This window comes from Vigna unguiculata, chromosome 7, assembly GCF_004118075.2.
Source record: "Vigna unguiculata cultivar IT97K-499-35 chromosome 7, ASM411807v1, whole genome shotgun sequence".
NCBI classification, from domain to species: Eukaryota; Viridiplantae; Streptophyta; class Magnoliopsida; order Fabales; family Fabaceae; genus Vigna; species Vigna unguiculata.
Window position 1 is genome coordinate 21,722,973 of NC_040285.1, and position 27,710 is coordinate 21,750,682.

The 27,710-nt window shown below is 31.9% G+C and overlaps 2 protein-coding genes and 2 non-coding genes across 4 annotated transcripts; all 4 read right to left on the reverse strand.

Annotated features, from left to right (window-relative positions):
* Nucleotides 1-605: 605 nt before the first annotated feature.
* LOC114192852 lies at nucleotides 606-681 on the reverse strand. The gene has a single exon (XR_003606171.1). It is a non-coding gene; the product is annotated as a small nucleolar RNA Z155 (small nucleolar RNA).
* Nucleotides 682-778: 97 nt separating this feature from the next.
* LOC114192850 lies at nucleotides 779-875 on the reverse strand. Its single transcript, XR_003606169.1, has one exon. It is a non-coding gene; the product is annotated as a small nucleolar RNA R41 (small nucleolar RNA).
* Nucleotides 876-2,725: 1,850 nt separating this feature from the next.
* LOC114192751 (zinc finger protein GAI-ASSOCIATED FACTOR 1-like) lies at nucleotides 2,726-5,477 on the reverse strand. The gene is made up of 3 exons (XM_028082548.1): nucleotides 5,101-5,477; nucleotides 4,228-4,624; nucleotides 2,726-3,776 (listed from the first exon to the last, which is right to left on the reverse strand). The coding sequence occupies exons 1-3, from the start codon at nucleotides 5,279-5,281 to the stop codon at nucleotides 2,777-2,779; spliced, it is 1,578 nt and encodes a 525-aa protein (XP_027938349.1). The 5' UTR covers nucleotides 5,282-5,477; the 3' UTR covers nucleotides 2,726-2,776.
* Nucleotides 5,478-17,518: 12,041 nt separating this feature from the next.
* Nucleotides 17,519-19,441, reverse strand: LOC114191291. The gene is made up of 4 exons (XM_028080463.1): nucleotides 18,809-19,441; nucleotides 18,503-18,726; nucleotides 18,284-18,400; nucleotides 17,519-18,071 (listed from the first exon to the last, which is right to left on the reverse strand). Exons 1-4 carry the CDS (start codon nucleotides 19,439-19,441, stop codon nucleotides 17,519-17,521), a joined length of 1,527 nt encoding a protein of 508 aa, XP_027936264.1.
* Between the last annotated feature and the right edge of the window lie 8,269 nt (nucleotides 19,442-27,710).

Consider the following 27,710-nt stretch of genomic DNA (forward strand, 5'->3'; position numbering starts at 1 on the left):
ACATTTTATTATAGATACAAAAAAGAAGTATAGACATCTTATGAAATACGGGAATAATGAAAAAAATGGTGTTTTTCAATGGCTAAAAATGTATGAATTGTGCTGTTCACATTATAGCAGTCAGTAATGGCATAGTCTGACCTTAATCCGAAGCCAGACTATTAATAAAGTTGATTATAAATTAATGTTTAAATGCGTTAAGTCACTACAATATTATCTTTTTATATTTTTTTCCCCCCATAAAATATTATCATTTGATCTGAATAATTTTAGCCTTTTTAGGTTTTATAAAATCACAATTTTGTGAAGTATTATTTTAGACTATATTGCCTCAAGAAACACCAAATATGTTGTTTAATTGCTAAAATTGACATTTTATTCCCAGGATCTAAAAGTATATTGTCGTAAAAGCATATTATGTAAAAGCATATTATGTGAGTGATTTATTAAATAAGTATTAGAAACACATGTTTCTATTATATTGCAATATTGAAAACCATAATTAGGAAAATGATATGAGTATGGAGATGTGTGAAAATATATTTTCTAAAAAAAATGTAATTTGCCGTAGTTAGAAATAATGGAGTAACGGGAGGGAAGAGAGCCATTGATCAGATAATTGTAGTCTGATTGAATAAATCCACATTCATTAAATTCAGAAAAAGCATCATCACTTCAATGGCTCTCTAATCACTCACTTCCCAGCATGACAACCAATCCTGTCATATGTAATACCAATTAAATATCCAACTAAACCTTGAAAAAAAAAAAAAAATACAGAAGGCTCAGAAGGATCCATTGGTAGTTTTATAATCATAAGGGAAAATTCTAAATTCCCTCATAAAATAGGTAGTTCTTACCATCATTGCCTTCCAAAAAACACTTAATCATAATTTAGATCAAGAATACGAAGAACATATAGAAGAAGACGGAAAGGAAATAGGCAAAAGAAGTAAGTAATAGTTGAAAATCAAATAGAGAACAGAGATTTCGGCAAAGAACAGAGTATAATAGCTGAATATGCTGTCTATCTTTATATATAAAAATGCGTGATGTAATTAGGGTTACCATTTTGGGCCTCTTTCATTATGGCCTTCCTATCTAGGCTGTGGCCCGTTTTGTTACTTTAGGAGTTTTATTATTTACACTTCCCATATTTCTAATTTCACCACCTTTTCCATCTTTTGTATTGAAATTATTTTAGCTTTTACTCTCTTTTTTTCTCTATCTGAAATAATCCTGTTCAGTAACTTCCATTTTGTAGTTTTCACCGTTTCAACCTGAGAGTCTGAGAGTTGTTGTACTAACCAATTAACTCACCCTTTAAACCTATTTTTCCCTTTTACCGAAAAAATAAAAATAAACGAAGTTATTAATTGAAACAATTATCAAGTTACTTTTTGGAACTATCTCAAAATTGACTTACTTTTCTGAAGATATTTTTTGGAATGAAAAAAAAAAAGCGTGAAACATACCTCAAGAGCACACGAAAATAAATTTTGATTAAAGTATTTTATATGAGCAATTGAATTAAAATTTAATTGGAATGCTATAAAATTCAGGTAAAATTTACATATCTCAAATAGAAAAATTATAAAAAGTATGTGGAAAAAGGATTAATAGGGGAATCAAAGTGGAGCGTGATATATATATATATATATATATATATATATATATATATATATATATATATATATATATATATATAATTATTTTTATTTAGAAGTTTAAATAATACTGTTTAATTTATTTTTAATATAATATTGTGTTTTTTAACGTTTTATTGTAAAAATAATTGTATATCTTGTTGTTTTACATAAATATTTGAATATTAGTTATTTTTACAAGTTTTTCTTTTACAATGTCACTGTTATCATTATTAAAAAAAAAAAACATAAAAAGTTTGTGTAATCAAATATTTTAAAAATCATGATTTGGGAAATAAATATTTATTAACATGTATTGGGGGATCAAATTTATAAACACGGTACAGTAAATCTAATTAACAAGTCAAATTTGAGAATAAATATTTTTATTTTCTATCATTTTTAATTTGTTTATATTTTCATTATTTCTTTATTCTTTTATCATGCTTCCGGTAACTAATGCACATAAGGGAAAAAATATATATTAAGCAAACTTTAGGAACACAAATGAGATATTGAACGTAGTTTGCTTTTTTTTTTTTTTTTTTTTTTAAGTTACAGACTTTATTAGGATATAATTGTTTTTCTCTACTTTTCAACAATCTTGAAAAAAATTATTCTTTAACGGTTATCTGGTTTTAAAAGACAAACTTAATGAGCAATATAGTTTGTTCAATTTTTTTTTCTAGGAATTATTGAAATAATTTTACGAAGAATCGTATTGACACATGAAATTGGTGATTATTATTTTAAGTTTAAATATTAAAACAAATGTTTAATCTTCTACAGAAGAATATTTTATTTTACATGGTTTTAGGTTTAAAAAATATATCGTGTAAATTTTAATGCATCTATATTTATTAAAATTCATACCCATCCTTTACCTCCTGTTACCTTCCCTGGTTCGGCATGGTTCGATTTCCTCGCATTGTAATCATCATTTTGAACTTATCCGTTTTTCTTTTCTTCCGATTTTAAACTTATAATAGATTCAAAGATAAGCTAATTATTGAGAATAATTGGCTGAGGAACTGTTATCAGACAATGTTACAAACTTTGAAGAAATGTTTTAAGGAAAATTGTCTTCTCTATTGTCTAAATTAAACCAGACAGCACGTTTGTATCAGTTGTTAAATGTCCCAAACGGACTTCTCCACAGCAGAATCCCCATGTGGAAGGTGGTGGTGAAAGTGATTAACCATTTGTAACCTCTGCTGGGTTAATGCTTCTAACTCCAAACTTTGCTGCTGTTGTTTCTCTGCTTCATGCAAACTCCCTGCTCTTGAAGTTGCACCCCCAACGCCCAAGAAATCATGAACCGTTGTCATGTCACCGCCTCCAAACCTTGAAGTTCCTTCTGATACATCTCTTCTATGGATCAAACTTGAACTACTACCACCAACCTCTTGTTCCACGTGGTCACTTCCCATGAACATTGCACCGAAGATTCCCATATCACTGGTGTTGGAATCAAGTATTGGTGACATTTGTTGGTGCCCCTTGTGAAAAAAATGGTCGGTGAAGGCTCCAGCAGCACTGATCCCAGCCATGTGAGATTGATGATGGAAGGGGTGATAGGAAGAAGGACCAGTGATGGCACTAACAAAGCTTTTGTGCATCATGGTGGGAAAGTTAATGCTATTATTGGTTGCAGCGGCACCCATTTGGGCTGCTTTCTGTAATAAAGCTGTGGCAGACATGTGGGCTGATGATGCAGCAGCGTTTTTGCTGTCTTGGAAGTAATTGAAAGTATGAGGGTTGTTGGGGCTGAGTTGAAGGGTGGAAGATGAGGGGAGTGACATGTTTTTTGGACCACCAAAGAGTGTAGCTGAAGTGGTAGAGGACATGCAACCCCTCATGTTCATGGACTTCAATGCCATTGGGACAACATGTTCTTGGGATAGGCTTTTCAGTGGCCTCTTACTAGACTCGTAGTTGTTGTTCAATTCTGCTACTGCGTTGTTTGGACTATTGCTTAGAGGCATTGTGGCCATGAGTTCCTGCACTTCATTTTGCAAACTTGGTGGTGTCGTGCCAGTGCCAGTGCCACTCGTTAATGAAGGGTTTACTCGGTTGTTTTCTTCGGTTAATGCGTCACAAAAGGCCCTGTGTGTGATAAAGCTGTCTCTTCTGCAAGATTCAGATTATTAAGTGTTGAATGGAGACATGTAGGAATCATGTACTTTGAAAAGATAGAATCTTAGCATCTAGATGGGATCATTTTTTGTGTTAAAAATGCTAAGATAGTTAAAAAAATTGAAATCTTACTTGACACCACAGTTAAATAAGTTGACAGTTGTTGTTGCAGCATTGGAAACAGTGCATGAGCAAAAAAGTGATGAGACATAGAAGAAAGAAAGAATGGACCACACCAAATGAATAGTAATGGAGAGTAAATGTTATCTGTCAAATCCATCCAGTATGTGTTTTATTTATGAACACAAACTACCACGAAGCAGAATCAAATGAAAAATATAGGGATGGTGACAAGACTTTGTTGTTTATGTAGAACAACAATGATGCAAAGGTTTGTGATTAAAATTAAAAAGCGAAGGTTTGGTGATAAAATATGTAATGATACCTGGCAAATATGGTCCCACAATCACATTTGTATTCCCTGGTGCCACAGGTTTTGTGGTGGGCCTTCCAATCAGATTGGACTGCATATCTTTTAGAGCACTTGTCACATTTCCATTTCTTTTCACCATGTTTTCTGCTGTAATGCTTTTTTATGCCAGTGAGGTCTCCTAATGCTCGAGCTGGGTTGTGGTGGACGCATGAGGGCTCAGGGCACACATAAACCCTTTTCTTCACCTCGTTGCTTGCTCTTTGCCTCAGTTTCCATGGCAGATTGTGACCTCTCCGGTGCAACTGAAGGTTTTGGTCCCTCTGAAACCCTTTGTTGCAGATCTCACAAACGAATCTATTTCTTGCCATTAATGTGGTTGGTGATAAAGCAATAACTTCAGCATTCGGATCTGTTTCCTAAAATTCACCACTTTAATTTCCACTCTAATATTATTCATAAACCTCTTACATTACATGTTACTACTTTTACCCAACTAATTCTTATAATCGTGAAAAACTGAGGAAGTCAAAGAAGAATGAAAATGAATTCGAATAAGGAAATCCTCATGTTGCTTATTAAAAGGTTGTTGCAGTAGTATTGAAACTTTTTCACACTTGTAAAATTCTCACTAATAATGCACACCAAACCTTCTGTTCAACCATAATTCAACGTATTTACAAGGACTGCCTAGTAAGTAGAGTTTGACCAGTAGAGTACAGCTAACATGCACCATTACCACTTCAAATTAAGCAACACAGAAAGTAGTGAAACGCACTTTGACTTGTTTAGTTTCCTTAATCACAGAATGAGTTAATTAATGAAGAATTTGGTGTTTGTGATGAGTAAGTGAAACGGAAAAAGTGAAGGTGAGGTTTGAATATTTGCCTGGGGTTCCAGGTAGGTTTCTTTTCTTCTTGGTTGGTTGCTTCTGCAACTGGTGTTGATTGCGAGCCCCAGAAGTTGAGCCATGCCGCTTTTGTCGCTGTTGCTGCTCGCTTTCTTCATCAACTTCTTCCACACTGTTTGCCGAGGAGAAACTTCCTTCATCACCTGAAATTTTTGACATTTTTCAACATAAAAACACTCTCAATCTTTTCACTGCTCTTTCTTTTATCTCTTCATACACTGCTTTTCTTATCAACTCTCCAAGACTAGAGGTGTAGAAGAGGCAGGAGGAATTTAGAAAAGTGTTGCCATGGTAATACTAATATTGGAAGCTCTTTTGGTCTTTTACACACATATATGTATAATGCCAATAAGAAGACAACGAGTAGGCAAATGGCACTAACTTCTTCGTATTGTGGTAATATTTTGAGTAATCACTTATTTCTCACTTTTACGTTTTGTCCTCATCCTAATGTAATCTTTATTATTTGTTGAAATTAACTGAAAATTATAAGTTTTATTATTTGTAGTTTTTAATAAATTGTAACCTATATTAAAATAAATGATAATCTTATTCAAAAAAGTATTTCTTTTGTTCTAAATATCACCAACTTCAATTTAATATCATGAAGAAAAATGTAGCATTGAAAATAGAATCGCTGTCTCATGAACGTTGATAAAAATATAAAGATTAGATTAGTGATGCTATATTACTCACATTCTCCATTTGTTTTACTCCCCCTTTTCGGAACAGAGAATGTATTATAAATAAAACATAACCCACTTCTAATGTTTCTTCTTCCACATCTAAAAACTTACTTACACTAAAACATTGTTTGGTTTTAAAAAATGATGGTTCTATAGTGTAACACAAAAAATTTAAAACAGATTTTATTCTCTAAAGTTTAAAAATTTTAAACTAATTAATTTTTATTCTGCAAAATACAGAAATGAAACCTTAATTACGGATAGATTAATTATTATAGCTGATTTATCACCATAAACCATTTTTAAGAAAAAATATCATTAATGTGATCAATTAATTAGTAACTAATAATTTTTTATTTTATAAATTAATACCTAAATAGTTATTATAATGACAATAATTTTTTATCACTAAAATTAATTATTAATGAGATATATATTTTTTAGTGTATAATTTGAAATACATCCATATATGATCATATTTATTCTTCATGAATGCATTTTGTTGGACCCATTTTTAAATAAATGATGACTGTGACATGCAATCTTCTGCTCTAAATTAATTTTCGAGAAAGCTTGAGCATAGTATTAAACTATACGATTACAGATATTTGGTACTGTTTGCCTTGTATTGGAAAATATTATGCTATAAGATGAAAGGGCAATTAATGGTCTGATACATTATTTTAAAGAAAGGTTTCAGCTTCTAATGGACTTCAATTTATCCTAAAAGTTTCAACTTTTGGGACTTCAATTTAATTCTTGCATTCCACTTTTAATTAACTATTTTTGTAAATCGTGTATAAGCTTAATTATATATTGTAGAATGATATGGCAGTATATTCTTTGAGCTTCCTGAAATGTGGTTAACTGCAGCGATTATTTTAGTATTAATTAATGTGAATAGATTTGTTTGTATTAATATAAGTGATGAGAAATTGCCATCATCTCTATGCTTCTCATGAAGAAGCCAAATAAGTGATCTTAAAACAAAAAAAGGGATAAAGAAGTTAGTAAAGACAAAAAGGAGGGTTGCTGACGAGTTAACCTATCTACATTAATTTTTCATTAATATTGGCATTAACTAAGAGCGTCCTATGATGTCTTCAATTAATATTCCACACTTTGAATTAGACATAAATATTACACTTTTCTTCCCATTTTAACTATATATTACCACATTAATTTATATACATATATAATGTTACAAAATGTAAGGTCAACATAGTGATAATCTCTCCTAAGCACATAAATGAGCATATACACAGATACTTAAGCTTATAACCCTAAAGTCTATTGAGAAAAAAGAGAGACAAAGTTAAACATGTAAATAAAATTTTTCACTTCGCTATAATTTATTATCTAGTTTACCAAGTTGTGCCAAACATTCATGTCCTCAAAGAATGTCTTTCAAAGAGTTTCTCGTTTTAATATCAGTTCCGTATAAGATAATAAAGTTGGTTTATGTGGATAATTGAAATAAAGGTCTAATTAAATAACTTTTCATTAAATATAATGTCTAACTTTAGAGGAGCACAATACTTTTTTTCTTTTTTCTTTTTTATATATGTATAAAAAAGAGAGCATAGCACTTATTCACATCATATGGTAATTTTTCATAATATGTTTTGTGTGTGGCTAAGATTAACTCTTGTAAGGGAATGTATATAAGTTGAGGTTATTTTGGGAACCAGACTATTTGTTGTTGGGTTTATACCTTGTATTTAGTAACAAATTAAAATTAACTTATACATAACTATGCAAATAAATTTGTACAAACCTTTTTGTACAATTTCTGAAAAGTATTATTTTTAACATATACGATAAGTTAATTCAATTTATATTAAAAAAATTACTTTTTTTTTTCTAATTTTTTAACCAAATTGTTCATCGCTAGTTTTATCCGAGTATCAACGGAATTTTGATACAGGTTTTTTGAAGCAGTCAAAATCTCACGTAGAAAAGTTATCTTCGCACTCAAAAACGCACGTAATTGAAAGAAAAAAAAAAGAAGGAAAAAGAGACACGAACTAGAATATGACACTTAACATTTTGAGTCAATAAAATTTGAAGGTATCCATCTCAAAATAGTAATATAATGAATGAGAAAGACATTGTTGAAATTATCGATAGATTGATCGATATATTTGATGAAGCATGCATACTTAAATCATAACTTCAGCCATATTCCCATTTCTTGATTAATGTAAACCCTACTTACAATGACGTTTAGCAGAATTTCGAGTTTCATGAATCTTAAGAATAATTAATTCACATGGTTACTAACTGACACAGACAAGAGCTATGTGTATAAAACCAATCATATCGATTATTCTTTTCCATGACCATATCTTATAATTCTTCGACTATGATGTTTTGTTTTTGTTCAATGACAGGAAATGCATTGAAATTAAATAGAATTACATGGACATGTTTAGATTTCGTGAATAGTCCATTCACCATAAAGAAATTTGACAAATTCATCACGACTGTGCCTATCTTCTTAATCCAAATTAAAATACATACTTATCTCTTTCTCTCCTTCTATATTTTTTTGATTAACAAAATCATTATTAAAATAACGAAAGAAATAATACAGTCCCCTTCTCTCCCCCTCTTTCTATGTCTCATTAACAACTATTTTTGGTGATTAAAAGTTGTTAATGATTAAAAGTTGTTAATTACTACAATGACCAATTTAGATACCAATTAACAAAATAAAAAATTAATGATTATTAAAATCTTCACATGAATAAAAAATTTTAATTGGTTTCTAAATTAGTTTCTAAAAATTGGCTATCAAAGTTTTAGCTATGAAAGGAAATTGGTCACCAAACATTAGCTACTAGAATTTTTACCACCATAGGAATTAGTTTTCAAATTAATCTCTAATTATTTATCGATCAATTCTATTTTTTTATTTATAATAGTGACTATTTTATTAATTAATTAAAAGTTGGTATTTAAATTAGTCATTATAATAACTAACAACAAATTTTAGTGAAAGATTGTTAATGAGATATTTTATTATAGCAAAAGTTAAACAAAAAAATATGCTATTGTTTTTCAATTCATTATATATTTCCTTTGACAAATATATACAAGTGAAGATCAATATTTATCAATAATATATGTTATTGTTAGTTAAGTAATTATATTGTTGGAAATCCTAAAATATATTTTATGTCCTTACGATGACAAAACGTTTCACAAGATATGATTAAATTATAATTATGATATATATATATATATATATATATATATATATATATATATATATATATATATATATAAATAAATAAATAAATAAAAGTCAAGTAAAAACTTTACCAATTAACTATTTATAAAATTGAGTGAGATATAAATTCATTATGTCTCATTTTAAATTATATATCCGTCAATCTAGTCTTTACAGATCAGAAAAGGATTAATGTAAAAATTCATTCTATCTTTATTCAATAAAAATATATTAAGTTTTAGATTTAATCTATTTTACGATTATTGAAAATTTCAATCCAGTATAATAATACCAGATGAGGGTGAAAGTTACATTAACTTGGGTTAAATTATGTATTTTTTTCTCATTTTCATAGCAAAATATTAATTTGGTTCCTCTATTTTTTTTATTTCAATTTGATCTTCATTTTGAAAATTTTGATGAAATCAAATTCTTTCCGTTAGTGGTGTAATAATAACGTTAAAGTTAAAGGGGTATACCACATGTCAGTTTTTGATTTTTTTTTTGATTTTTTTTATTTTTTTTAAGGTTAAATCATTCCAGAGGTCCCCATATTTGTAGCGAATTCTCAAGTAGGTCCTCCAATTTTCATTTGACTCAATTGGGTCCCTAATTTTGAAAAACAGCAACAATTCAGCCATAACCGTTAAAGTTGCGTAAACGGCGTTTTTAGATGATGAAGTGGACAAGTAAAATGGATACGTGTCAGTGGTATTAAAAATTAATTGTAGTCTACGTGTCAAATGTGAAATAAATTCATTGAAACCCTAAATGGATTCATCTTCTCCTCAACATCTTCTCCGTTGAACTCATCTTCTTCCTTGGAGTGATCTTCTTCGAACTGGTGCATTTCTTTCTTCATCCTCAAATGTCGCTATGTTAGAATTAATTGACGAATTAATTCTATTAGTGACTCATTTGAAATATTATGATGGGTCCAATTGTGATTTAATAAAAATATAAAGACTTATTGGTTATTATTATGGGAAGTGATAATAAAATAAAATAAAGATAAAGATAAAATAAAAACCAACTTGATGGACGTTGGTTTATAAAAGGAATTGGGGTTCTGTCTCTGGCCATAAGGTTCTTTTCACAGTAACCCATCAAGAACGTGTGAGAAGAGAAAGAAAGACAAATAGATAGATTGGGAAATGGTAGTTGAAGAGCGCACAAGATTATAAATTGAAGAACGCATATTCACAGGATCTCTCATGGATCAAGGTTAGTGCTCTATTATGATTTATCGTGTGAGAATTATAAATCTTAAAGATCCTTAATTAGTTTTACATGTGGTATCAGAGCAAGATTGTAGGATTTATGATTCTCCTATTATGTGATGTTTCTCCCTTATGATGTTTTCCCCTAATGTTATAAACCCTAATTTAATTTTATGAATGATGATGCTGCCATTAAAATATTGCATCCGCTGCTGCTTGGAATTGTATGCGTGCTTTTAAAAGAAAGAATCAAGTCTTCCGCTGTCACGTTTGTATTATGAAAATTGTTTTTTTTTAATTTGGTATAAAGTAATTAATGCAACAATGTATGAATGGCATAATGAAGTGTGAACGTGTGTCGTTAATGTATGAACCTGCATCAGGAAAATAAATGAAAGTTTTAGAACCGTTACCTATGCACGTGTATTTGGAATGAATACATAGTGAATGGCATAAAACCACTACCGTGAACGTGTGCAAATTGGAACATAATGTGTGAACCGTGTGATTATTAAAATTAAAGTTTAAATGTTTTATTGGTTTACGTTACCAATAAAATTAATATTAATTATTTTATTTATATAAATAATTAATAATTTTATTTTAATTTGCAATAATATTTATGTTTATTATTGTTAAACTAAAATTAATGATGATGCTATATAAAGTTTATAGCAATTAAATGTATGTGTATTTATTTATTTGAAATTAAGTATAATAAATTTTGTTAATCACCAAAGTGGCCAAAATTTTAAAGTTTATATGATTTCAAATTATTAATGTTTTTTATTTTAATTACCCATAGTATGGATACTAAATTATGAATAATTAAATTTATGGGTTAATTAAAATTCATTAATTATAAGGCATTTAAGGATCACCCAAATGTTGATTAATGGTTCTTATAATTAATGAACATGATTGTAGATAATTTTGTATGCGTCACTAGTTTTATTTATATACCCAAAGGTAGTAGGTGATTCTAGTTGATGCATATTTTAATTATCAATAATGTTATAATATGATTAGCATCATTATGCTTATGTTTGTATATTATTGGATCTCCCAAAGGAGAACATTAGTATGCATAGAATGATTGTTTATATCTGAATCTGTTTTTACGTTTAGTTTTATGACTCAAAGCAGTAATGTTAGGCATGTGTTAATTGCAGTCTCTGTTCCGGTATCTTTACACTTGCATGCTTCGTCTGTTCCAGTCTTTAATGGGTTGAATTTCCCTGACTGGAGTGAGCAAGTCCAATTTCACTTAGGTGTGTTGGATCTTGATCTAGCTCTTCTAGTTGAAAAGTCGGCTGCTATCACGGATGCTAGTAGCAATGAAGAGAAAGCCCATTACAAAGCTTGGGAAAGATCAAACAAACTTAGCTTAATGTTTATGAGAATGAGCATAGCAAGCAATATAAAGTCAGCTCTTCCCAAAACTGATGACGCAAAAGAATTTATGAAATTTGTGGAAGAGTGCTCCCAAACTGTTGATAAGTCTCTCGCTGGGACACTGATGAGTACGTTGACCACTATGAAGTTTGACGGTTCACGTACTATGCATGAGCATGTGATCGAGATGACAAATATCGCAACAAGACTTAAGTCTTTAGGAATGGTAGTGGATGAAGATTTTCTTGTGCAGTTCATTCTGAACTCATTACCGTCTGAGTATGGTCTGTTCCAGATGAACTATAACACCATGAAAGACAAGTGGAATGTGCATGAGTTGCACAGTATGCTAGTTCAGGAGGAGACCCGACTGAAGAACTTAGGAAGCCACTCTATTCAGTATGTGAAGAATCAAGGAGTTGTTGGAAAGAAAGTTGCTAAGAAACATGGAAAGGGTAAAGGACCACTGAAGATTGACGAGTCCTCAACCAAAATCCAGAAGAAAAATGACAAATGTCATTTCTGCGGGAAGTCTGGACATTTCCAGAAGGACTGCATAAAGAGTAGAGCTTGGTTCGAAAAGAAAGGTGAGCATAATGCTTACGTATGTTTTGAATCAAACTTAACTGAAATTCCCCATAATACGCGGTGGATTGATTCTGGATGTACGACTCATGTTTCTAATGTGATGCAGGAATTTCTTACAACCCGAACCATAAACTCAAATGAGAAGTTTGTCTTCATGGGCAATAAAGAGAAAGTTCCAGTGGAAGCGGTCGGGACTTATCGTCTAATCCTCGACACTGGATATCACTTAGACCTTATGGATACTTTTTATGTACCTAGTATCACTAGGAATTTAATTTCTTTGTCTAAGCTTGATATTGCTGGATATTCTTTTAAGTTTGGGAATGGTTGTTTCAGTTTGTTTAAGCGTACTTTTATGATTGGATCTGGTACACTTTATGATGGTTTATATAAATTGAATTTGGATAATTTATATGCTGAAACTTTTATGACTTTGCATCACAATGTTGGCACTAAACGTAGTTTAGTGGATGAACAATCTGCTTACTTGTGGCATAAACGTTTGGGACATATTTCCAAAGAAAGAATGCAAAGATTAGTAAAGAATGAAATCCTTTCGGATTTAGATTTTACTGATCTGAATGTGTGTGTAGATTGTATTAAAGGCAAACAAACTAAACACACAAAGAAAGGAGCCACGAGAAGCACTCAGCTTCTTGAAATCATACACACCGATATATGTGGTCCGTTTGATGTAAATTCTTTCAATAAAGAGAAGTACTTCATCACCTTTATTGATGATTTTTCACGTTATGGACATGTCTATCTACTGCATGAGAAATCTCAGTCAGTAAATGCCTTGGAAGTTTATATAAATGAAGTGGAAAGGCAATTAGACAGAAAGGTGAAAATCGTAAGGTCTGATAGAGGTGGTGAGTATTATGGAAGATATAATGAAAGTGGACAACACCCTAGTCCATTCGCTAAGTTCCTTGAGAAACGTGGTATTTGTGGTCAATACACAATGTCAGGCACACCATAACACAATGGTGTATCAGAAAGGCGTAATCGAACCTTAATGGATATGGTTAGGAGTATGTTAAGTAATTCATGTTTACCTGTATCATTGTGGATGTATGCTTTAAAGACTACCATGTATTTGTTGAACAGGATTCCTAGTAATGCTGTTCAAAGACTCCTTTTGAGTTATGGACGAATAGGAAACCCAGTTTGAGACACCTGCATGTTTGGGGTTGTCAGGCAGAAATAAGAATATACAATCCACAAGAAAAGAAACTGGATGAAAGAACAATCAATGGATTTTTCATTGGTTATCCAGAAAAATCAAAAGGGTATATGTTTTACTGTCCTACCCATAGTACAAGAATCGTTGAAACTGGAAATGCTCGGTTCATTGAAAATGGTGAAACCAGTGGGAGTGAAGCTTCACGAAATGTGGACATTAAGGAAGTTAGAGTACAAGTTCCTATATCTAGTACTTCTTTATCAAGAGTTGTTGTTCCACATGTTGTAGAAACTCACAACAATCAAGAAGAACAACAAATTAATGATCCCGAGGTTAACAATGAACCAATAGTAGAACAACCACAAGAAATAGTATTAAGAAGATCTCACAGAGATAGAAAGTCTGCTATTTCGAATGACTATGTGGTTTATCTACTAGAGTCAGAAAATGACTTAAGTATTGATAATGATCCAATTTCTTTTTCAGAAGCCATTAATGGTGATAATTCTGATAAGTGGTTAGATGCCATGAAAGATGAGCTTAAATCAATGGCACATAATGACGTATGGGATCTTGTGGAATTGCCAGAAGGATGCAAGAGAGTTGGGTGTAAATGGGTTTTTAAGACTAAGCGTGACTCTCAAGGCAATATTGAACGTTACAAGGTCTGTCTTGTTGCCAAAGGTTTTACTCAGAAGGATGGCATTGACTATAAGGAAACATTTTCGCTTGTTTCTAAGAAAGATTCTTTTAGAATTATCATGGCATTAGTAGCTCATTATGATCTTAAGTTACATCAAATGGATGTTAAAACTACTTTTCTGAATGGAGATTTAGAAGAGGATGTCTATATGGACCAACCGGTGGGGTTCGTTGAAGAAGGAAAGGAGCACATGGTGTGTAAACTTAAGAGATCGATATATGGACTTAAACAAGCTTCTCGGCAATGGTATCTTAAGTTCAATGATACTATTGTGTCCTTTGGATTTAAGGAAAACACCGTTGATCGGTGTATATATCTAAAGGTCAGTGGGAGTAAGTTTATATTTCTGATTCTGTATGTTGATGATATCTTGCTTGCGACTAATGATCTTGGCCTATTAATTGAGACTAAGAGGTTTCTCTCTAATAACTTTGAAATGAAAGATATGGGTGAGGCATACTATGTGATAGGAATAGAAATATTCCGTGACAGAACACAAGGACTGTTAGGTTTGTCTCAGAATGCATATATTAATAAAGTTTTAGAGAGATTCAGAATGGATAAATGTTCAGCATCTCTGTTCCAATACAGAAAGGAGACAAGTTTAGTCTCATGCAATGTCCAAAGAATGATTTGGAACGGAAACAGATGGAAAATATCCCTTATGCATCTGTTGTTGGGAGTTTGATGTATGCTCAAACCTGTACGAGGTCAGATATTAGCTTTGCAGTTGGTATGCTTGGTAGATACCAAAGTAATCCAGGTCTAGAGCATTGGAAAGCTGCAAAGAAAGTTTTAAGATACCTACAAGGAACAAAGAATCACATGCTTACTTATAGAAAATTTGATCACCTTGAGGTGATAGGTTATACAGATTCAGACTTTGCCGGCTGTGTGGATACAAGAAAGTCTACATTTGGTTATGTGTATCTTTTAGCCGGAGGAGCGATTTCATGAAAAAGTGCGAAGCAGTCTGTCATTGTTGCATCCACCATGGAAGCTGAATTTGTGGCATGCTTTGAGGCCACAGTTCAGGCTAATTGGTTGCGGAACTTTATTTCAGGACTTGGAGTAGTCGACAGTATTTCCAAGCCGCTAAAAAATTATTGTGATAATTTCGCAGCAGTCTTTTTTTCTAAAAACGACAAGTATTCTGAAGGTGCTAAACATATGGAGTTGAAATACTTTGCCGTTAAAGAAGAAGTTCAGAAACGTAAAGTGTCAATAGAACATATTAGCACAGATCTTATGATTGCTTACCCTTTAACAAAAGGGTTACCGCCCAAATTGTATGCTGGTCATGTAAAAAATATGGGCATTATGTCTACTAGTGAATGTTGAATGTTAATGTTTTGAATGTTTATGTGACACTCTAAGCTCCCTAATGTATAAATTTATGAAATCTGTGTTTTCTTCTTTATGTTTATGCATGCAAATTATGATGAAGAAAACAAATTATGTTATGTTATTGCTTTGTAAAATGACATTATGTTTGAACCCATTATTGACTTCTCATTTTTTAAGGTCATATTAAGAAGAAAGGGATGATATAGTAGTACATGGAAGGGATCATGTCGATCAAATGATGTGTGACCGCCATGACTCTTATTATTTCTGTATCTTTAATTATGAATAATGATGGAACCAATTTATGCAAGGTCTTTTGTTGCGCATTATGTTTATGTATTAAATCACATAATGTTATGACATCATATGAGTCAAGTGGGAGAATGTTAGAATTAATTGACGAATTAATTCTATTAGTGACTCATTTGAAATATTATGATGGGCCCAATTGTGATTTAATAAAAATATAAAGACTTATTGGTTATTATTATGGGAAGTGATAATAAAATAAAATAAAGATAAAGATAAAATAAAAACCAACTTGATGGACGTTTATTTATAAAAGGAATTGGGGTTCTGTCTCTGGCCATAAGGTTCTTTTCACAGTAACCCATCAAGAACGTGTGAGAAGAGAAAGAAAGGCAAAGAGATAGATTGGGAAACGGTGGTTGAAGAGCACACAAGATTATAAATTGAAGAACGCATATTCACAGGATTTCTCATGGATCAAGGTTAGTGCTCTATTATGATTTATCGTGTGAGAATTATAAATCTTAAAGATCCTTAATTAGTTTTACAGCTTTATCATTCTTGTTCCTCTTGCACTTGTAATGGTTAGGGGAAGAAGAACCCTAGTTTATCTTCACGTGGTGCTGGAAGATCGAGGAGTTTGGGTTCACAACCCCTTTGCTACTATGGAGAGAAATCAGTTTTAAGAACTGCGAAAACAGCAAAGAATAGGGGGAAACAATTTTGGGGTTGTTCAAAATATAAGGTGAGAGAGTTTGAAGGTATGTTTTTTGTGTTTTTAAATGGTATATAGGATAACTGCTTTTGTAATTTTGTCGTAGAGTAGAAATGAAGATGATGGATGCAATTACTTTAAATGGTGGACTGAAGATGCCATTGAAGAGATTGGTAACAGTGAGAATTGCGAAGGAAGGGGTGAAATTTTGGTGAAGACTGAAGAAAGTGATGGTGATAGAAAAACGATTACTAACTTGGAGAAATCAGTTGCCATATTTGAGAAATGGATGAAGGTGTTGATTGGGATGGTTATCTTTGTTTGTGTGGTTAATGTAATAGTGTTGTCAATGTTGATAAAGAATGCGTGATTAGTTGTTGCAGTGTCCCTTAGTGGTTATAACTGGGTACCTAATTTAGAATGCTTATTTCCATGTACTGTATTTATATTTGAGTATCAATGAATTTGGAAGTTATTTTCATTTACTGTTTTAACTGTATCCACATATGCTAATTTTAAATTTGATTCTACATACAATTAATGAAAAGCATGAGACTTGTAATTCATAATAGATTCCATATCAAGAGGTCCTGAATTAACACAAAGTACATCAAAAAAGTGGTCCAGCCACTGAGTGAAAATATTAAAATACATAACAAAAGTGGTGGTCCAGCCACTCATTAGCAATATTAAAAGATGTCTTCATGCAACTAAAGAAATTCAAAAGGTTCCAAAGTGACCTTAAAGTTTTACAACTGTTACAAAACAAGATCACAAAAAAAAAACACATGCAGCTTCATGGCATTCGACCCCTTCTAGCATTCAGTTTCACTCTGGCATTTAATGCACCTCGTGATGGCTGGTGTGATGGTTGTGGTGGAGGTGGTTGGTGGGTTGGTTGAGGTGGCTGGTGGGATGGTTGAGTTGGAGTTGGCTGCTGGGATGGTTGAGGTGGAGGTGGTTGTTGGGATGGTTGAGGTGGAGGTGGCTGTTGGGATGGTTGAGTTTGAGTAGGTTGCTAGGATGGTTGGGGTGGAGTTGGCTACTGAGATGGTTGGGGTGGAGGTGGGTGCTAAGATGGTTGAGTTTGCTGTTCAGATGCATCAGTGGGTGTTGTTTCTTGGGATCCTTCAGTTGGACGATGCAGCTGGGCTTCCCTTAATTGAGCCATATGAATTTCAATTGCTTTCGAACAAGCCCTTCTATTATGCTCAATTTGCTTACAAAGACGACAAGTTTTACCTAAACCACCTTTTCTCAGTCTTGTGTCATCTCTTCTGATCTCCCATTGCTCTAATCTTCTTTTTTTCTTCGGTCTGCCTGGTAAAATTCTCTTCGAGGGGGGTAAGACATCAGGGTATAGAGTTTTCTCCCATAAACTCTGACCATTGATGGGAAATATTATGGAAATGTATATCTCTTCATAAGTGGACTTCCTAAAGACTGCTGGGATGAAGTCTTCTCCATTGAGGTTTAGAAACTTCATTGCAGACAGTGAATGGAAGCAGGGAATACCACTTATACTCCATTTCCTGCATGTGCACGATTGTTCGTCTATATTGACAACAAACCTTTCCTCTAACTGTGAGACGTGCCTAACTTTAAATAATTTCTCTGCTGACCAGCTGCAAGAACACATAAAACACCAATAATTAAACAACTTTCATTTTTTCAAGTTAAACAAAATTCAATCCTTACCTAGGAATCCAATACTTTGTTAATTCTGACTCCTTTTCAAATCTGCTCATATTCTAGGACAAATAGATCCTGATATTGATTGTATCTTCATTTTGTTTTTTGCCCACTTCTCATCAAGTATACCCAAATATCCTCCAACATGCTTATCACAGGCTTAGTCCTTGTATGCAACAATACACTATTGAAGGCCTCGAACATATTGTTAACCAAGGTATCAGATTGAGCCTTTGTGGTAAATCTTGATATAGACCAATATCTAAGTACAACATAAATATTCGAATTATGATAGTATACAATCCCATTTGGTTGGATATAAAATCACTGACCATTGAAAACAATACAATGAAAATTGTATTACCTGGGTGGGATTGCAATCAGATGCTTAAATGCATCTTCATTCACATCTTTTATATTCCTCATCTCCCTTTCCCATGCTTGTGGGTGTGTGGCTGCAGCTGCTCTCCACATAAGACGTCTCAGACCTTTGGCTGGAAATTTCTTTCTAAAATTAGCATACAAGTGCCTTACACAGAAACGTTGATCAACTCCAGGCAGAAGTTCTTGTATGGCTAGTAGCAGCCCCTAACAATATCATAATTAAAACAATAGGTTAAAAATTTTCATATAAAAAATATGTGGGAAAAGAGCTTGAATTTGAATGTACCTTTTGCTTATCAGATATAAATATATAAGATGTACACACTACAGATCCACCAAGGTCCTCAATAAGCAGCTCTAAAAACCAGGACCAGGAATCCTTATTCTCAACCTCCACTACTACATATGCAATGGGCAACATTTGGTCATTAGCATCTCGACCAATGACTGTTAACAACTCTCCTCTGTATTTCCTTTTCAAGAAAGCCTCATCCAATCCAATTATAGGTCTGCATGAAATGAAACTGTCTTTGCATGCTTTCAAACATGCGTAAAACCTCTTGAATATTGGCTCCCCTTCATTCTCCTCAACATTAACTTTCACTGTTGATCTTGGATTTCTTGCTAGAAGCTCATGCGCGTAATCATATATCCTTTTGTATTGTTCTTTAAAGAACCCTTCAACATTTTGTGCTACAATGGCTTTGGCCCTATAAGCCATACACCTTGAGATACCAACATTCCATTTTCTACTGATTTTTTCCCGGATTTCAATTCCTTTCACTCTTGGATTTTCCTTAACTGTTTTTTCCAATTTCTTACTCAACCACTTTGAACTAAGTACACATAGGTTGAATTCCCTACTGCATGTGTGGTTATCTACAATTTTTCGCAACTGCCAAGTTTTAATAGCTTTCATGTAATCACAATATGCTGTCCATGGGCATTTTCCTTTTCCGCCTATACATCTTAACCTCACTCGTCTTTTGTCATTCTTAACAAACTTTATGTTTCTCCCATTTTCAAGTGCATAACATTTGATAGCTTCTAAGCTTCTAAAAGTTCCTCTTTTTTAATGAAATAGGTCCCCACTTCCCATTTATAATCAGTCATTGTCTTGGGCATTGTAAAAGTCCCAAAATTCCCATACCCCTCTTCATCACTATCTACTACATCACTCATATATTCATCAGATATCCATTCATTATCCGACAACCCCCTCACATCCTCCTCCACGTTAGTGTCATAGCTTTGGTTCACTTGTGGCCCAGAGGCAATTGATTGTCCACGGGAACCAGATTCAACCTCAACTTCTACATTACCAGGCCACTCCTTATGACGTAGTTCATCATCAATATCACAATCAACACTAACATCTAGTAGGTTGTCAGTACTCTCATTCATGCTATCATCTGGTCCAGACTCAGTCCAACTGTGAACATCACCATCTTCTTCTATCTCAATCTGCCCCATATCTTCTTCAACTTCTTTGGTAACTTCAACATCCCTTACTTGACCACCAGCTTCACCTTCACAGTTCACTTCAATATCCCTTAAATCACCCTCAGCTTCAACTTCACACTGAACTTCATCCTCCCTCATCTCACCCTCAGTTTCAGGTTCACAATTCACTTCAACATCCCTTAATTCACCATCACCTTCAACTTCACAGTGAACTACATCCTCCCTCATCTCAACATCACCTTCAACTTCACACTGAACTCCATCATCCCTGATCTCACCCTCACCTTCAGCTTCACACTGCAAACCATCACTTAAAACACCAACAATATCAGCCTCAGTTCCCACTTCCCTTATCTCAACATCACATTCACCTTCACATCCAATATCATCTACTGCAACAGGAACACTCTGATTCTCAGCTTGAGGTTCACCCTCCTCTTGTGTCTCAGGTTCATACGGATAATACTCCAACATTTCAATGACTTGGGGTTCAGACAATGTGTTCCACAAAAAAATGAACTTCACCATTCAGTCTTGCGATATTAACCATATGCAACGCACCACTGTCATCACACAGAAGCTGCAGTCTGTCATCCAATACTGAAGAACCTCCAACTGAGAACCATAATTTATTTTCTCCAACATACCCGATCCCTTTTATCACGCTTAAAACAACAAAGTAGCTCCACATGTCTGGGCCGAACGATAACCTAGTAGTTTCCCCATATTCGTACCGCAACTTCCCATCACTTATGAATTTACCTCCATGGTGAAAAACCACCTCAAATTCCTCGTCCATCACACAAACACGTATAGAAATAGATACATAAACCTATACATTAATCATATACGGACAAAAAAAAATGAAACATATATTAAATACAGAACACACTGAAAAAGACACTACAACAACACTTTAAACATGGGGGACCACAACGCAAAACCATTTACACATGGTGGGCCAAAAAAGGCATATTTAAACATCGACAAACCACAATCGATAACACCGACAAACCACAATCAATACCCTGGTTCCCCAAACAAGAAACATCAGAACATGCACCGAAAAAATTATTCCCAAATTCCCAAATGCTATACAAAAAAACTCACCTTCTACCCTTCTATTTAAACCAAATCGCGATTCAAATGATGGAAAACCTCTACAACAACTCGATTCTAGTTCCTTCTGCCCCTTCTATTCTCTTCGGTTCGCTTCGCTTCTCTTCGCGCAAGAACCCTAGGTCGATGCTTTTCCCCCAAATCTATTTCACAACACTAAGTCCTCTGGTATTCTCGAGCTTTTCTATTATTCATTTTTCAAATATAATATTTAAAACTTAATTATTAATTAATTCTGATCGAGCCACGTTAGTAAAAAACAACACCTCAGCAATCCCAATCAGTGTTCATTTACTAGTCATTGACGGCCGTTAACTGTTATGGTTGAATTGTTGTTGTTTTTCAAAATTAGGGACCCAATTGAGTCAAATGAAAATTGGGAGACCTACTTGAGAATTCGCTACAAATATAGGGACCTATGGAATGATTTAACCTTTTTTTAATTATTTTTTTAATTTAAAATTTGTCACGTATCAAGCTGACGTCGTACCACGTGACAATGTGATATGATAGTAATAGTGTCATGTGTCACTATTATGTCATATGTCATTTTCTAATTCTCAATTTAGTCCATGTATTTTTATTTTTGTCTCAATTTAATCCTATTTTTTTTAAAAAAATATAACAATTTTGTCCCTCTCCAAATTGAAATCAAATTTAATTTTTATATAAATGATACACAAATATTTCTATCAAAATTTATTATTCTAGTAAATATTTTTAACAACATTACATTTATTTAAATTTATATTCTACATTTAACTTTATTTAAAATTGTTTTAAAGTTGTTAATAGAAAATAATGCCAATAGAAAAAAAATCAATAAATTAATTATATTGATATTTTATTACATCATAATTTAATATTATTTTTTATTTAAATTTATATTTTAAATAATTGTATATTTTTAAAATGTGTAAAGTTTAATAATTTCTATACAAATATTTGAGTTGGTGTAAAAATAACAATTATATAAATTTTAAAATAATTTTAACCCATTTAAATAACAATCGAAAACAAATAAATTTAAAAATTTGAAAGCATTTTAAATAAAGTTGAATGTGAAACAGAAATTTAAATAAACTTAGTTTTGTTAAAAATATATAATAAAAATATCAAGTTTAAGAAAAATATTTGTATAACATTTATATAAAAATTAATTTTTGTTTCAATTTAGAGAGGGATGAAATTGCACAATTTTTACAAAAATTGGGACTAAATTGAGATAAAAATAAAGATAGAGGGACCAAATTGAGAATGAGGAAATGACACCTAGTATAATAGTGACATGTGGTATTATTGTTGTCACATCACATTGTCACTGCCATGTGGCACGAAGTAAGCTTGACACATGGCAACTTTTTTAATTTTTTAAAATTAAAAACAAATTAAAAAATTAAAAAAAATCTAGAAACTGATACTTGACACCCCTTTAACGTTGTTACTACAGCACTAACAGAAATGACTTAATTACATCAAATTTCCTAAAATAGGGACCAAATTGAGATAAAAAAAATAGAAGGATCAAATTGATATTTTGCTACGAAAATGGAGACCAAATGTATAATTTAATCATTTACTTATTAAATTATACAAATTACATAAAATTAAATTATTTATAAGTTGACCTACTACATAAATAAAAAAAGTGCAAATACAAACACAATAAATTACGTCATTCTAATTATTTATTTTAAAGTGTGATTTTGAGTCTTACATGAGTAGATTCGAGAAAGTTGAATCATATATAAGGAAGAAAACTTACAAACTCATTATTTTGAGATTTTCGATTAAAAGTGATGTCATAATATCTTATATTGGTTGTTCATGGTTCATTGGTGTTGAATTTTTCTAGTTATCTTCTTTTGAAAGACTCAATAGTATCAAGATCATTGGTTTGTCTTAATGATCAATTCAGATATACGTAAGGATCACCATTGAGGTACCTAGGTTAAACATACTTTTGCTTGAGGGAAAGTGTATTGATATGAAAGGAACTTGCACTTGAGGGAGAATTTCTTAGGTATCTAAGTGTGAGTTTGAGAATCACATTGAGTAGGAAGAAGACTAAAAGACTTATTGTTTTAAGGTTTTAGATTGGAGGCGATTTTGTAATTTCTTATATGGATCTACTAATGCTACATTAGTGTTCACTACAAGAAAAACACATATTACCTACTGCACAAATTTGTAGATAAGTTACAAAATCTGTAGGTAAAACAAATTTACCTACGGATTACCTACGAACAAAAATCCGTAAGTAAACTAGTCCTAACTAACATATCTACGAATTTATTCGTAGGTAATTACATACAAATTAATCTGTAGGTAGTTACGTACGGATAAATCCGTATGTAATTACCTACAAATATATCTATATGTAATTATCCAAAAATATTTATCATTGTATTAACTTCAAACCTGCCCCAAAGTTGGCCAATGTCATTGAATGTAATGTATAGAGAGAAATACCACTCACTAGAAGAGGAAAGCCTTTCCAATTCTGACAAATAAAATATAGAGCTATTTTATGATCAAAAGGTATAGTTTGCTCCAAAAAAAAATGAAATAGGTTATATAAGACTTTATAGACATTCTTTAGGGACTACAAACCAGTAAAAACTGTTTCACTAAAAGCTAAAAGACATACACACAAATCACATGAGAATTGCCAAAAATGAGTGTCTCCTTTTGTATGCCAGGGTCCCTTCAGAAATTCTCGAAGTCCATTGAGTTCTCCTTCCTTTGAAATGAGCCTCTTTGCATCTTATATATGTAATTTCAAAAAGAGGAAAATTAATATAAAACACCGGACACATAAAGATGCCTATGAAAATAGGGGGAGAGTCACATTAAATGAAATAAAGAAAAACAAATGGATAAGGTGAGGAACGATTCTAGCAATAAGAAAGTTGTAAACACCTCACTTTGGTTATTAAAGGATCCTTAAGGTCAACAACAAGGGAAAAAATTGACGCGTTCTACATCACTGCATTCATTTAACAAATCGTTGAATAAAAGGAAATTAGAACAAATAAACTGGAAAACTATGTGACTCACATTAATTGAGGAAGCTTGTGTTTTTCCAATAATCCATCGTCGACGAGGCCTTGAAGAGAGATCTAGAGCATGTTGCCACAATTCGCATCCTGAAAATCACAATGTAAAAGTGAATGCAATTACACTGAAATTGTAGAGAAGAAATAGCTATCTAAACCAAATTGAATTGAACTTGGCCAAAGTAATGGGATTCTTCTTCGTTGGTTTTTCTGCCAGGCGACACGAGAGGAGCTACCTGCCAAACGGAGGAACTAGCGTGGTGGAGCCAATCAATGAAATTGGCCTTGTGATCAAGATCACCAATTCCATGGGACCCTCGAAACGATGTCGGATCAAGTAGAATGTCGCATCTTCTGTGAAGGTCTGAGTCGAGAACCCATTGCTATAGTTGTTGGGAAAATCTTCACCTATGGAAATGCTGAGTTGCATTAAATGAGGGGAAAGCTGAAGCGGTGGGGAAGGAGGGAGGTGTGCGTTAGAGGTTAGGGTTTCATGTGATGGCCAATGCGGAGGAGGCGCACTCGTTATATGCTAGGGTTCTAGTGGAGGCCAATATGAAAGAGGGGCATATGATGGAGATTAGGGTTCCAAGGGATGGCCAATGTAGAGTAGGCACGAGCGGTGGAGGCTAGGATTCCAGGGTAGCCAATGCAGAGGAGGGGCGCGGTGGAGGCTAGGTTCTAGGGGAGATGTAAGGAAAAGAAAAACACTTACAAGTTTTAGTGAGAGAGTGAGAAAAATAAACTTTTTTTCTTCTTTTCTCCTGGTGAATTCGAGTGAGCAGGAATGAGAAAATACTGATTTGAGTAAGCGCGAGAAAATTATTGGATTTTAATTTTTAAGAATTAAATATTTTGAAATTCGTATGAAAAATCAGTAGGTAAATTTTTAGATTTTTTTTTATATTACATACGAAAAAATTCGTTTGTAAATGAATAGGCTTAAATAATGGTTTAGTCCTAGTTTTCATTCGATTTTTTCAATTTAGTCCTACTTTTGTTTTCTTTTTAAATTTGGTCCTAATATTCGTCAATTTTATTCAATTTGGTCCTTTTCGCTATCACCGTTAAAATAATTAACGAAATGTGAATAGTAACTACTACGTGCCATTTTGTGATTTTTTTATTTTTTTAAAAATTTGTAAAATTTGTAAAATTTTTTATTTTAAAAAAATGTACATGTGTCAAGCTCATATCATGACACGTGTCATTTTGTGATTTTTTTTAAATTTAATTTTTTTTAATTTAAAAAAATTCCACGTGTTAAGCGAATATCATGCCACGTGTCATAGTCAGTTTTTTATATTCAATATGGTTCTAATATTCGTTATTTGTTTTCAATTTGGTCCTAATTCTTTTTTAAAATTTAGCATTTTTGTTCCTCTTCAAATTGAGACAAAATTTAATTTGTACATAATTGTTATATGGATATTCTTATTAAAATGCATATTTTTATTAAATATTTTTAATTTAGAATTAGAGTTGGTTTAAAATTAAATATTTTTAACTTCTTAAAATTTTAAATAAAAAAATAAAAAAATGACGCATGACGATTAGTGTTCATAGTCCATTAACTATTTTAATGGTGTCAGCGAAAAGGACCAAATTGAATAAAATTAATGAATATTAGATCCAAATTGAAAAAGAAAACAAAAGTAAGACCAAATTGAAAAAACTAAACGAAAACTAGGATCAAATCATTGTTTAAGCCAAATAAATATTATTTATCCATATGTAAAGTCCGTAGGTAATACCTATGGATTCAAATTCATATGTAATTATATGTAGGTAAATCACAATTTTCATGTAATGGTTGAATTTCTCCAATACATCCCATGTAGATTTGTGAAGAAAAACAAGCTTCAAGAAAATGGTTTATTTCTAATGTAGATTTGTGAAGAAAAACAAGCTTCAAGAAAATGGTTTATTTCTAATTATTTCATATATTTGATTCTCTTTATTCTTTAACTAGATAATAATTTGGATTTTCTTTATTATTGTATAACCAATTATTATTGTTTATCGGTTGGTATTTTCTAGAGCCTACTAATAATTATATAGGGGAGACTTTGGTTTTATTTTCGCTTCTTATTTTTGTGATTTTCCAACAACTGGTATTGTAGCTTATATTAAGAGTTTTGGTTTGTTCTTTAAAGATGGTGGACCATGATGGTATTATAATCATGATTAAATTGAATTTTACCAATTATTCAAAATGAAAAAATGAAATAGAAGAGTTTTTATTTTGCAAAGACATGCATGATTCTATAGAGGAAAAATGTATTAAATCAAAAGATAAATATGAGGGAGAATGGTGGAAGTTAAATGGGAAGACTATTGGCATGACTGAACAATGGATAAATCAATATTTGTATCATCTTGTATCTAGTAAGACACTCACAACTTATTAAAAAGATTAAGCAAGTTGTTCATAACTATTTTTTTGAAGAAGACACTTTTTATTAGAGAAACTGATAAACTCAAAATACAAGGATGATTTTTGGACTTACATTCACTTAATTAAAGAAAAAAAGGTTTTTGGTTTTCTTTATGGGCATCCAACCCATATTCATTTTGCATCAAGTTTAAATGAAAATACAAAGACATAAATCGTGTGCTTGATTGAAAAAACAAAAAAGTTCCAAAAAAAGAGAGAAGAAGATAAAAAATAATAAGCACAGTGTTATTTGCAAATACATGTAGAAACATTAGTTTCTAGAAAATGTTTTATATCAATTATTGCATGTAAATGGTTGTATTTATTGTTAGTTATATGATATTTTCTTGTGTTGTTATCAAACCTTTTTGTAATGAGGAAGTTTCTTTTTTAATATTTGTATGCTTCAAAAAGAACTTGTGGTGTGTCTATTGATTATTAGGATAAATAGTAGTTTCGATACCCAAATATTGACATTTTTTTTTATTACAATGGGAAAAAAATTATAGTTTTAGTACAAAAATTTCAATTTTTGTTAAGTTTTAATTAGTAATTTAGTTCCTATATTTAGGATTTTAATTCATTTTAATCCTTATATGTGTGTGTACTTGATTGAGTCTCTATTTTCTTACAAAGAATCGGTGTGGTACTTTTTAAAAGAATAAAGATATTTTGACAACTTTCTCTTATAAATTGAGGTAACATCTTTTAAGTGATTTAGAATATATAGAAATGAGAAAATGAAAAATGGGAAACCACTTAAAAAATACCATTTAAGGTAGTAAGAGAAAGTCGTCAAAATTTAGTTGTTAAAAAATATTTTTCTTTTTAATAAGACTTAATTTGGTCTTATCCGTCAAATTGACGTCATTAATACTAATGTAACGAAAAAAATCAAATTAATTTTATTTATAAATATTGAGAGTTAATTGATTTAAAAATAAATATGGGATTAAAGTGAATTATAGACCTAATTCAGGGACTAAACTATTAATCGAGTCTTTTGTTAATTTTGTTTTAACTTTGTTAATGGTTCAAGAAATGAAGGCACGTTTGATCTTTAGTAATTATCATATGTTTTTATTAAAGTGAAAATTAATATAAATATT

Coding starts and splice junctions, on each gene's coding strand:
- LOC114192751 (XM_028082548.1), bottom strand. CDS start 5,281: ATGTCAAAAATTTCAGGTGATGAAGGAAGTTTCTCCTCGGCAAACAGT. Junction 4,625..5,100: donor AAACCTACCTGGAACCCCAG/GCAAATATTCAA, acceptor TTTAGGAAACAG/ATCCGAATGCTGAAGTTATT. Junction 3,777..4,227: donor TGTGGGACCATATTTGCCAG/GTATCATTACAT, acceptor TGAATCTTGCAG/AAGAGACAGCTTTATCACAC.
- LOC114191291 (XM_028080463.1), bottom strand. CDS start 19,441: ATGAAAGCTATTAAAACTTGGCAGTTGCGAAAAATTGTAGATAACCAC. Junction 18,401..18,502: donor CTGATTGCAATCCCACCCAG/GTAATACAATTT, acceptor TGTTGTACTTAG/ATATTGGTCTATATCAAGAT. Junction 18,072..18,283: donor ACTAAGCCTGTGATAAGCAT/GTTGGAGGATAT, acceptor GTGTTCTTGCAG/CTGGTCAGCAGAGAAATTAT.